Source organism: Thunnus maccoyii, chromosome 19, assembly GCF_910596095.1.
Source record: "Thunnus maccoyii chromosome 19, fThuMac1.1, whole genome shotgun sequence".
Taxonomy (NCBI): domain Eukaryota; kingdom Metazoa; phylum Chordata; class Actinopteri; order Scombriformes; family Scombridae; genus Thunnus; species Thunnus maccoyii.
In genome coordinates this window covers 16,829,457-16,842,738 of record NC_056551.1, presented here as the reverse complement: position 1 = coordinate 16,842,738, position 13,282 = coordinate 16,829,457, and the positions used below count along the sequence as shown (strand labels likewise).

Sequence of the window (13,282 nt, the reverse complement as noted above, 5' to 3'; positions counted from 1 at the left end):
TATACAGTATATCCTCACAGTTATAGGGTTCCATTATTCGGTGTTTGTCAAAAAAGGTCCTAATTGGTATATTACATGTAGGAGAGGTAAAGTAATAGGTTCATTTAGCCTCACAGATGTAAGCATGTTGAAGTGGTCACCTATAGACCTTATTTTTTTGACTTGTCATAGCAGGACAAGCATAGGTGGAACTGATAACATTAAGGATGGCTCAGTTCCATTTAAGTGTCAAAAGAAGCCCTACTGCTGAACCATCATGCACTTTACCACGGTCATAAATTTGGAAGAACTAAAGGGGATGCAGACATCATTCATTTTATTAATTGCACCTGTGCTTTTCCTGCTTTGGCGTGTCAGAATATCTGATGTTAAAATGGTCTATTGGTGAGGGGAAGAGAGTGATAGCTGTTGCAGTTTTAATACTTGCTCCATCTGTCAGCTAAAATAAAATAATCAATATAAATGGAACATCACTTTGTCACGCAAACCTCCACTGGAAATTAAATATTCAAACAGAAGTATAGTTAAAACATGTAGCTGTAAAACATTTTATCATCTATTGCCACGTTTTATGCTAAAACATAAAGAATAAAACAAAAAAACATAAAATTATGCTTTGTCAGACACAAACAAGTGAGCTCCTTATCTGGGGTGAGCTATGATAAACATCAGATGTAAATTATTTGGATAAAACATACATATACATAGTTCAAATATCAAACATCAAAGACAGAACTTGATTAACCACCTGCATCATTACTTTACTTAAGGTCTCTCAAACGCCCTAGTTTCAAAGCAGCTGTAAATAAAAGACAAAAACAGTAGTTGTTATCATTGCCTGGTGGCACAAACTGTCTAATTCGCAGCTGTTACAATCCATGCCTATAGATGGCTTCTGCAAGCATAAACTCATACTATTACTTTTCTTGCATATAGGCAGTGAAGGTTGAACTGGAACTTCAGGGTCAGAACTCCAGATCTGAGACTGTTGCCACTGCGGCTCTGTAATTGGATTTTATAGGTCTTGTTTTAGCAGTTTAACATGAATCACACTGTATTGTTGTTATAACAGTTCACATTTAGCAACTGGACATTCAACTGTGCTCAACTCACACCCAGTGAGAAAATTGTATTTGATAGTGTGAACTTTGAGTTCTCTCTGCTTGTGTTGTGAAGTTTTGTGTGGAATATTTTGTGCAATTATACGCATGAATGTGTGCTACATTATATGCAGTTGACATGTACGTGTGGGAGTGCATGCTTTCATGCATATGCACATAGTGCTGGTCTCTCTCTTTCACACACCTCTTTTTAGAATTTGAATTGTTGTGTTGTAACTACCTATCCATTCACCCATTCACTCACCCATTCACTCACCCATTCATTTGTGTGCATAATCTCAGGGGGCTGGAGCCTATCCCAGCTACCACTTGGCAAAAAGCAGAATAAAGCCTTGACAGGTCGCCAATCCATCACAGATCTGACAAAAATGGACAAACATATTCACACACATTCACACCTGTGGGCAATTAGAGTTACAAAATTATTGAACTTGTGTGTCTTTGGACTGTGGGAAGAAACCCATGCAGACAAGGGAAACAGAAACTCTGCACAAAACAGCCCTTGCTGTTTGGTAGATTTGAACTCAGGACCCTTTTTGGCTGAGTTGTCTTCATATTTGAATTAGTTGGTAAAAAAACTATAAGATTGCTTTCATAACACAGTTCAATGATATAGCCAGTTTAAACATTAATTTAATGGCTATTCCCACTGTACATCATACTTATTTAAAACTAAAAAATATAATGTACTATTCTAACTCTTAAGAACATTGTGATACTCTCTGAGTAGTCATCTTTTTAAATATCTATTCAGAGAGCATTCCCAGTGACAAACATGTACAGATAAACCAATGTGCACCACATACACAATCTGACTGTCTCTCTTTCACACACACAGCACGTGCATGCTTGAAAACACAAACCGTTGTAATAGAGCACTTGTTTGGCTGGGCAAGTGTCATGACCAAAGCAAATTAGTTCTCTTCAGGCTTCCAGATGCAGTGAAAGTGGAAGTGGGAGGATGCTATTAATAGTTTATCTTTGGAGAGACAAAACACAGATAGGATTGGCCGCATCCCCCCATCTTTGTTTTTTTTTTTTTTCCCTTTTTCCTCTGCCCATTCACTCACCTTCTCTTTGTCTGTTCTGTTGCCTGGGTAACAGTTACCGATGGAGACTAGGGGTTCCTGGTGCTGAAGGGAGAATATTATGGAATAACTGTGTTCATGTATGCACTCTTGACTGGTTGTGTGCGTAGATGTTTGATTGATGTGATTGCACCGTGTCAGTGCTGATGTGGAATGGGGAAGTAGATTGTTTTTAGTAATTTAACTATGTTGACTAAGAATTTTACATATTCACTTTTAAAAAATGACATACTGTACAAGAAATGGCTTGTATGATTTTTTTTAATATGTATGTTTTGGAACAATCTGAGTGTTTGTTTGTGTGTGGGTGGGTGTGGGTAGATTGCCCCTTAAGCCTGATTAATGAATGTATTGTTTAGGGAGAATGAAAATGAATTGTGGAAACTATAGACTTGAGCACCATGGAATAGAACAATCAGTAATATGGTCTCTTTAGGAATATGTAATTACAGCCAGGAGGAACTTAAAAAAATTAATATCTGCAAACTGCAAACTTTTCTCCTTTTCTGTAATCGACAGAATATACAGTCTCACATTTAAACACGGACATTGATATAGTCAATGATACAGATATTGACCTGAAATTGACCTGACCTGACCCCATATTTTTCTACAGCACATTTAAATATTTATAATATAATATAATATGTTCCTTCCTCATCACTATGTATTGTATCTTATGCTATGTATTGTAGAGCGGGAACAAGCACCATCATTATTTAGCTCTCCCTGTTGTGATAGTCAATATATTTTGTAGTATTTATTCCCATATTTCACAAACTCTTTCAGCTTTTCTCAGGTACAGGGGCAATACAAAGCGTTATTCAGATTAACATTAGGGTTTGAAAACCAGGGAACACTCATGTTGATGCCTCACTTAAGATATACAGTATTTACTGTTGGGAATTAGACCATCCTCACTGCATGTCTCATTAACCTCTATGAACTCTAAAGATAACACCACAAAGCACTGCCATACTAACTACCTTAGGCTGGCAGACCAGCAGCTTTTCTCCTCATCTCCTCTATATCTAACTATTGATTCATCCCAATTCGTGCTGTTCTTTTAATGGCCCCTTGAAGCACAGTGATTAAAGTCTTGGGGAAATTTCCCATTAATGTATATTTGAAATGCTTGTTTTCCCTCCCCTTAGTGCTAATGATAGCAGATGTGCTTTGCTAGCAGCCATTAATGACTCAAGCACCAATTGGGAACATCTGTGCTATTTGAATTGAGCTTGGAAGTCTTAATCAGACCTGTGTCATCTACTGTATTTGCATTTTCAAATGAATCTTAGCACATTACATGTTTTCACTGCAGAATTGTGTATTCACATTTCTTTCCCCCTCCTCCCTAGCCTGATGTAAAGACAAACTGACATGTTCCCTACAGACTTCTATGTTTTAACCCCTTGCCTACAGGTGAAAACAGGTGTCAATAGAAACACTCTATACTGTATATAACATGAAATATGTGGTGTGGAGCTGTCAGTGAAGTGAAGAGACATTGTTGTGAGATGAGGAGCAGAAGGGAGGAATCAGGAATTGGGGTTTGTGGTGGAGAGCAGGACGGAGGGCGAAAGTGAGTTTTTGATTGAATCTGGCACAAATGGACAAAGACTACTTTCCTCTTCAGCTGCTGGCGCTCGCTGACAGGTGTACTCTCACAAGCTGTTGTGGTAACACTTGGCCGACAGCTGCAGATACAAATAAAGGCCTCACTTCAAGCTAAACGACAGGGAATATAACAAGGGCTGAGGCCCCTGCTGCCTCTGATGCAAGTACATGGTCACAAGATCACGCTGACACATAAAAACACCTATAATCACACGTAGCTCCATTGTACCCGTCAGCTTTCAAGGCAAGCATATTTCTTCCTCCAGTGTGAACTCATTCATTTCACAGTTTTAGTCTTATGAATATTTTGTATTCTGTTAAATACCACACAATAGCTCCTGACGGCACAGAAACAAGAACAATCTGGCAGTAATCCTTGTAAGCCTCGAAAAACTTTTTTTTTTTTTTTAATATGGGTCTCCAAGCAAAATAGAGAAACAAAATGACAAAATGTGTATGTGTGTCCACAGTTATTTTCCCACATGCTGCTTCTTACAAATACTTTATACACCATTGTCCACACTCTGATGTTTGTATCTTTACAAAAGCAAAAATCCATTTCCTATCCCTTACAGTCCTCAGCCCTTCCTTTTTCTCAATCAAAGTCACCCCAAGGGCCTCATTGTCCAGGACCTCTTATTGCCTTGTTATCAACAGCTGGAGCAAGCCTGTATTGGCCCCTTGTGACAACACTGCAAATATTGGCATTACCTTTCTAATCACATTTCTTTCCCTGAAATGTCACTGACGAGGGCATGTGTGCTTACAGTTGGCTTGCACTGCTTCAATGTGAAGATATAATTTATCTCTTACAAAAGCAAATGAAAGAGCCATAATGTAGTGTGGGTGAGCAGGGTGGTGTTAGTGTGTTGGGGCATTGCAGTCTCTTCTTTTCCAGCAGTACTAATTTGCCACAGTAATGAGCAAGCAGCGGTGCATGGTCATCAGGCAATTATATTTGGTTACCATGCAAACAGTGAGCATCATGGGATGTCATTATACTGAGAAATATACCCAGGCTCCATTACAGTGGTGGGGAGAAAACAAATGCTAGCCATTTTCTGAATGCAGACCCTTTATTTTTGCTACTTATGTGTGATTCTGAAATGCAAACAATTTTTCCTCAAGGGATGGCCTCATGGATATCAATCTGATGCACACAGTCATCTGTTTGTTTTTCTGTCCACTACTCACTTCCCCATTATTCAGAGTGTAATTGCATCAAAAAAAAACATAGAGGGATTCCATATGGTTTGCTTTGTAATTGTTTGGTTTGTCACGTGCAAAAAATACTCAGTGTCCATTATTTACAAATAAAAAAAAAAAAAACGAAAAAACTGAAATGCCTAATTTTCCTTAAACTGTATGCATGCGGAAAACAAACAGACAGAGAGAAAGATAACTGTTTTCATTCTTGTGAGTGCCAAAACAAATTTATGTATGATTATACTTTGAAATGCCCATTGCGTGGTATAATGGAAAATGTTTAACAGAATGCCCCTGTAGGTTTTAGTAAACACTGATGTCCTCTATCAGCCATATTGCCCATAGCTGAATGAGATGTAATGCAGAGGTCCCACGTCCTCTATTATCAAGCTGAAGCAAATTAATTTACATAGTGTGTTATGGTAACATTTCACTTTAAAGTATACACTAGAGGATACAGTGCTGGAGGATCATTGTTTTAAAATAATCAATGCATATTATTTTGGGTCGGGAAGGTTTCTAGTTTGTTCCTGACTAAAACAGGAACAAGACTGTAGTTGTGCCTTCCAATTAAAGTCAATATAAAGCGTGCAACCAGCTGGCAAAACAAGAAACAATGATAACAATTTTGGATGTTTGTAATATGTTAGAACATTAAGACAATACCAAGCAATTTGCATGCTTCTGATGTGTAGTAATCAACAAATGTGCATATAGTCTAGTCTTTACATTTTACAATGAGGGTTTGAAATTGCAAAGTGGGTATATAGTATATTACATTGTATAAAATCAGTCATGAAATTTATAGGGCATGGCTAAATGTGGAAAACAATATATTTTCTGTGAACGCAAACAAAACAGCACCTTTAAAAAATGACTTTGCTCTGCAAGTGTTGCATATGTATAAAGAACTCCCCTTACAGAACTGAGATGCCATTTATCGCTGTAATCTGTGGTATAGATGCAGACTTCATCTTTCTGTAGAGACACCAAGCTTGGAGATCCTGAGCCAGACTTACTGTTAGGCTGACAGAGAGAGGAAAGCGGTGGGTGTAGGGCATGGGCTAAAGCTAGAAAAAGCCTGGGAGAGAGGTATTGAGTGGGCGGGAGCACCGCACTAGCAAATCAGCCCTAATTCTGTGCTATAATTCACAAGGCCAGGGCTCAAGACAGCATTATCCGACCTGAAATCTTTTCCCTGTGTGTGATAGAGCATTGTGGCATGTAAAAGGGGTGGATGGAGAGGTGGAGTAATGAAAGGGTTAGGACTCAAGGCGATGGAAAAGGGGATGAGGGGAGGATGATGGAAACATGTATTAGTTCCCATGGTGAGAGGGACAAAATGGAAAGGTCGACCTGGTGCTTTCTAGTTAAGCTGTGGGAGATTTTCATTCAGTTTTCAATCACACCGTAATCTGATTTTATGATTAGGTATGGGCTTTTGGTCAGTGTAAGTTCTCTAGTGATTTACATAGCCTTGGCTGTGGACTTAAATGACTTTTGGTTACCTCCACTTCCATCAAAAAAATAAAAACAAAAAAACTTTAACTTTACCTTACCAATTATGATATGGTTTTGGGAAACACAGTGTTGTTGGGGGGGAGGTGGGACAAACGATCTTAGTTTAGTTTGCTTGTAGACATTGTTGTTCATCAAAACCAAAACAACATTTTTGCTGTCTTAAAAATCAGATCATGTAAAGCTAACATCAGTCTGGCTACGCTGTGTCTGTATCATGTGTCTGAGACCTGACTAGTGTTTTTCCATGTGCCCAGACAAGCATGGTTTCTCCAAGGTGAATTAGCAGAGTGGAAACATTGACCAGAGAGCCAAGTCCTGTCATTCATGCTGTGACTTCTAGTTGGACAGAGAGAATGGAGAGCAGATTCTAGGGCACATGCCACTTGAACTTCCTGGTGAGAGAGAGGGGTAGGAAAAATGGATACAAGAAGGGAAAGTAAGTGGGAGGTTGACGAGTAAAAGATGCTGACAAAAAAAAAAAAAAAGTTGCAGAGAGAGGATTAGAATGTAGTTCTGTCTTGGAGATGCCATGGCATGGACACAGAAACAGGCCATTAAAGGTGTGTGTATTGACATGTCAGGGGAGTGCTTGTATATTACTGTGTGTACACCTGTGCTTGTGTGCCTTTGGCTATGATATGCTTGCTTCTACATGTCATCTGTGGCTTTTTGAGATAATACATTCACATTATCTTTTTCTTTTGGGCTGTCAATTCAATATGTGAGTATTTTACAGTGACATTTCTTCCAAAGAATACACTAAAGATTGCTGTCGTCCACTCTCCCCTTGAAGCAGGATGTGGATGGTTGCGGGGGTTATGTGAGCCACTGCCTCCACTGTGCACAGATGGTGGCTAAACCACAGAGCATGTGTTGGATTGTTGGATCCAAATTGTGTTGTTTTGCTGCATAAAAAAGCTTATTAGTATCATAAGGGAGTCATAGTCATGCCAAGGTAGATATAAAAGTTGCATTTTCCCACATCTTGAGTCTCTACTGGAGCTACTGAACCAAGAGTAAAGAGTGGATCAATATGACTGATCATCAAACCTCCTAGCTGTTAAAGAGATTGATGTGGTTTGAGGGTTTGATCGAGTTTTCATCATTAGAGGGTATGCAATTTTGTGTTTGTTTCTTTATAACCAGTTAACACTCAGCCATATACTCACACTGTTGTTTTGATACTATAGTCAAAAATATAAACATAATTACTTTATACATTTTAGATACATCATTTATTTAAGATATTATTTATTATACATATTTTCTAGTGAATAGAAAAAGTTCCACGTATGTCATACTTAAACACAATTATTTGGTTACAGTATGTTCATTTTTTGTATGCTTTGGGAGAACATTAGAAATAACAAAAAATACAGTTTCATCCTTTCCTTTGTGTACAGTTATATTATTTATTAATTTTTTTTATCAAAGCATAATTTTTAATAGTGAATGGTGATCTTTACAAATAATGTAGACATTATTGATTTCATGCTGCTCACCTTTGTTCTGGATAGAAAATGCAGCAAAGCATCTGTCTAGATATCTGCTAATGTAGGCTCCCTTCTTTTTCTGTGAATGGGCCCGAGAGAGGTGACACGACCAGATCCATGGTGACAGTGCTATTTCTGTTCTCAACAGAAGAAATGCCATCAGAGTGAGTGTCACATGAACATTGAAGATATTAGATACAACAGCAGAAAGACTATCACAGTAAAACACTTACAAAAACGCACTCAAGATGTTGCGCCATGTTCTGGTGTTTATTTTCATACTTTAGTGTTAATGTGACCAGTAACTCTTATATACTCTAATATGATGAGTTTTCATGAGAACATAGGACAACATGTACAGTAAATAATATACTGCAGTTATTCTCTGGAACTTTGATGCTTGATGATGAAGTGGATGCATATTGTACTCATCATTTAAGAAGAAATGAGTTGAAGGCTGAACAGGAAATTACACTGGAAATAGCTTATGCAAATAAACAACATTATATGACAAAGTAAAAAACCTAAAAGTTCTATTGTGACTCTTGAACAGACTGACAGCTGAAATTAAAGAAAAAGCATGTTATGTCTTATTTTAAAGCCTAAAAAAATTCCCAAACTTACACGTTCCTACTTCTTTCATTGCCACACAGTAGGGATGTCTGCAATTAATCAGTGATTGAATATCTTTAATTCATATTCACTTCAATCAGGCTTAATGATTAAGTCTAATGAGGTTTTGCTTTGGATTATTTAACCTTTAGACATTTTACTACTTAAACAAGTGGTGCACTATAACCAGGTACCTACAGTACAGTGTCACCATATTCAAGTGCTCTGTCATGACTGCGCAAGTGTAGTTCTGTATGTCTACATTATGATCCTGAAAATTAAAAGCTTAATGTGAAAGATGTTTGGGTTTTTTTTCTTTACTTTGCATCCATCATTGTTTAGACCACTGCTGTTCATTTGCCTTGCATGTTGGTGAGTTAAAGTTCAGTAAAATTTTTCTAACTTTAATAATGTCTTTTTAATTTTTGTTAGACAGTCTCTATCCTTTAGGCCAGATACTTTATACTGTTTTAGGAGACATTTTATTAGAACAATAAAAATGAATTCTCAGTTGTGTTTGTAAAACAACCAGGAAAAAGAAATATTAAATTAGCAGATGTCTGTACATCTGCTAATTTAATAGAGGCCAACTTGAGGCCATGTTAATTACATTGCATTCTTGTCTAAGCCAGCCATCTAAACAAATCCTGTTCATTGCTTTTGCATGGTGGATATTTTACTGTAATGTGTTTTGAATGTGGCAGAAAACAAAATTACTAGAATGTATTATGGTCATATGTGTCATATTGATTTTTTTCTCACCCAGCCCAAAACAGAATTAGAAGGTTTTATTTTTATGCAGAAGTTCATGAAATACAATAAGCACTAGAATAATGTGCAGTAAACATGACCCTGTGGCAGCATGATTTAGTATTTTTTAGCACACAAAGTTATTGGAAATAGTGGATGAAAAGTAAAGAAGTAATCAGGTGGTGAAGGAAACCTGTACTACAGAAAGAGTGGAATCGTGCGGCTTCCAGCCTCTCTCCTCCCCATGAAGTCACTTAAGACTAAAGCAGTGGGGATTTGTAGGGTCTGAAGATGAACAGAAAACCCATTTTCCCTCATGGCTACATCTGCCACTGTGAATTTATATGGCTGTTGTACTGAAGAGTGGAAGAAAGATGTGATCAAACATGAAGGGGAATGGAGACTGAGAGACACATAGTAATCGAGAGGAAGAAAGAACCAAAAAAAAAAAAAAGGAGAACGGTGGGAAGTGCAGAGGAAAACATTGTGAAATGATACAGGAAGGAAATTTGAGATAAATGAATCAGGAAGCTAGAAAAAGTACATGAAATGTAAACTCTGAAGGGCACTGACACGACACAGAATTAAGTGAACAGAGATTTGAAAAGACAAAAACTGATATATGTTACAAAGCTTTTTAGTAGAAATGATTGTTTTGAGACTTTGATACATGTATCAAGTCTGCTGTATTTAAGTCTAAATGTAAGGAGGTAAATTAAGGTTTTAAATGTTGACTTGCTAGCATACGGTTTGATTGTAGAAGGTTAATACCTTCAAAAGTCCGTGACGAATGGACAAACCCATTTTTGCTCTTCAGTGAAAATCAGAGGAATATTTTAAATTGAGATTTCAATAGTTTATCCTTTTTTCTTCGTCAATATTACGTCACCATTTTTTAGTGGTGCTGCAGAGCCATGCAATGTCAATCCATTATCACTCTGCTGCTAAAACGAAACATAAGCCTTCATATGTTTCTGCTATTCTTCAAGGGGAATTAATATAGAAGTGCAGGCTAAGGGGAGTTTGCGGGACTGCATTTCTGCAAAGCTGCCATCCTATCTGAGATTAATGAACAAGTTTGTCCGTGGTATTAGTCCTCCCTGTGCCGCCTCTCCTCTCAGCATAGTTTGATTTATGGACACCCAGCAGTGCATGAGTTATAATTTGAAAGGGGTTTGTTTTTCCTCATGAAGATGGAATTTTAAATGTTATGATGAATGACCCCTTGTGGTTTTTATTTATTATTCTGTCCTGATTTAGTTTGCGTGTGTGTGTGTGTCAGCATGTGCACACGTTTCCTTTGTGCTCATAAAATTGCTGACACTGCATTTTCTTGTCTTTTCTGTCTGACAAATATGTCACCCTTAGGTTGCCATGTGTAGCTGAATCAAAATACCATGTCTCCCCTATTTGATGCCATTGTGAAAAATCAAAGAATAAGTCATGCCCTCCCTTTCTTTCCACCATTCTGTACGTGCATATGGATTGACTTTATCATCCAGCCACAGCATGTATGGCAGGATGTTTGATGTTTCTGTGATGGCGAGATATTGAATGAACCATGGAGAAATGTGATGCTCCTTGGTGAATTTACAGGACCATAGAAAGGGCTTAGGGAAGAAAGAGAGGGTAAAACAGGCTAACAACCCTGGTGTGTTGGTGTGTGTGACACTCCTAAGATAGGAGTTCAATTGCAGCACTGCTGCAAACAAAGAAAAATCAGCCTGCTGTGTATATCTGTTAGTGTGACTTTACATAAGGAATGGACACAAAAACAGGGACACCTGCGCAGTGTAATGCAATTCAATCTAATATCTCTGCAGTAAATTTTTCATTTGTGGATCTTATAATGTTAGATTATTTTTGAGGCTGAAGTGGTGGGAAGTGCTAAGTCTACTCTATGCTAATTTCTGAGGTTGTAGTGTATGATTTTGTTGTATTAGATTGCATTATTTTAAAAGGTGTTACTGGTGTTGTTTTAATTGTTGTATTGTAGGTACTGTTGTGTGTTATTAATACTGTAGCACTAAATAGAGTATCACTATGAATGAAAATTACAGTACAAATGAAATGTATCATTATTTTTATTTATTATTATTTAATCTCTCTTCTGTATTGTAGATGTTCATGTATGTGAATACTGTATGCAGGTATCTACTGTACTGTATGTCTGACTGCAGAAAGTGCACAATGTGCTAACAAAATGCTGATTTCAAGCACTAAAAATCTGCAATGTGCTGTTTAGCAATTTAATTGTGTGCAAGCGCGTTAGTGTGTGTGAATTAGTGTGTGTCTATATCCTTCCTACCTTCTAATTACTTGCTAATGTCATCATTGCTACTGGGATGCCCTGCATTTCATTCTTCTCTCTTTTCCTGAATAAGTCCAGAAATACTTTTGATCCTCACCAGCTTCCTTCGTCTTATCCAGGGGTTAGCCAGGATAACATTAACACTTAATCAAAAGGACTTAAGCAAATAAATCATCTTTCAAACGCTGCCACTAAATTATATTATTTTTATTTGGCAGATCAATTATTATTTATCAAGCCCTAGAAACGTTATATGTCTGACATGTGCTTGTTAGTGCTGTTCCTGATGCAGTTAGTCTATGAGGTTGTCATTATTTTTTAGACTGTTCCCTTTTTACTTACCAAATTGATTTAATTATTTTTGACCAATGCACTTGTACTGTAGTCTTTGTACAAAGTATTTGGTCTCTTGAGGACCCAGTTACCTCATGTTGCTTTGAGAACTCATATTGAAATGTTGATTGCCAGACCTCTTTAATAGCTGACAAATGGTGCTAACTGGCATTCAGCCTAATATAATTGGCACTGAAGCTGTGATTGTAATTGCTATTGTTTGAGGTATAGTTTTATGTATTATGTGTTCGCATTTTTGTGTAACACATGTAATATTGACATTACCAGTGAAGTGTTAACATCAGAGTTGTTGTCCTTTTGTTCTGTCCTCACATTCTCTTTCTCTTTTTTCTCCTGCTTTTATTCAGGGAGGCCTCATCGCTCTGCTCCTCCTAATTCTCCTCTTCACCCTTGTTCTGTATACACGCCATCGATGGTGCAAGCGTCGCCGTATTCCCCAGAAGAGTGCCAGCACCGAGGCCACCCATGAGATCCATTACATTCCCTCTGTTCTACTTGGACCCCAGGGCCGTGACAGCTACCGGGGCTCTCGGAGCACTCACCAGCATGGCACCTCTGTCATAGGTATGCCCATTCGCGAGACTCCCATTCTTGATGATTACGACTGTGATGAAGAGGAGCAAGGTGGACACTCACTTAACTCCACACCCAACCAGCTCCACAACAAGCTGAGTGATGGGAAGGTTCAGGAGGACTATGGAGTTAGCATTGGCATCGGAGGACACACTGACATTATGTGCAAGGAAGATGAACTTAAACATAATTTTGAAAAACGAGGTAGGTTGGTTGTCTTAAATACATTTTCCCTTAATAAACACAGTAAAATGAAGATTAATTGTGTGAGAGCTGTAAGATTAAAGGATAGGTTCACAATTTTTTTAAGTCTTTAAACAATAGTCAGGTGCCCAAATGAACACGGAAATAGGTCATCATCAGGTAATCAAGGTAGCAATCCTGTTCATGCTGACTATTAACAGATCCCTCCCAAATGTGCTTATAATGTAAGTGATGGGAGACAAAATGCACATTATAAAAATGTATTTAAAAGTTTATGTGATGCTAATATGAAGCTTCAGCCATCCAAATTAGTAAAATCAAGTCTTTTCAGTGCTAATGTCTCTCTTTTTGTTACTATCCTTCCACCATAGTTCAACAGGGAACCACTGTCCAATGAAGACTGTAACTTTGGATCTCTATTTAAATTGACCA

At 37.7% G+C, this 13,282-nt stretch overlaps 1 protein-coding gene across 1 annotated transcript in view; it reads left to right on the top strand.

Annotated features, from left to right (window-relative positions):
- LOC121885546 (astrotactin-2-like) overlaps positions 1 to 13,282 on the top strand; it is a 287,798-nt gene that overhangs the window by 77,315 nt on the left and 197,201 nt on the right. Inside the window, exon 3 of the mRNA XM_042395105.1 lies at positions 12,421 to 12,850. Coding sequence (XP_042251039.1) covers positions 12,421 to 12,850 — 430 coding nt within the window. The remainder of the gene's footprint in view (positions 1 to 12,420; positions 12,851 to 13,282) is intronic.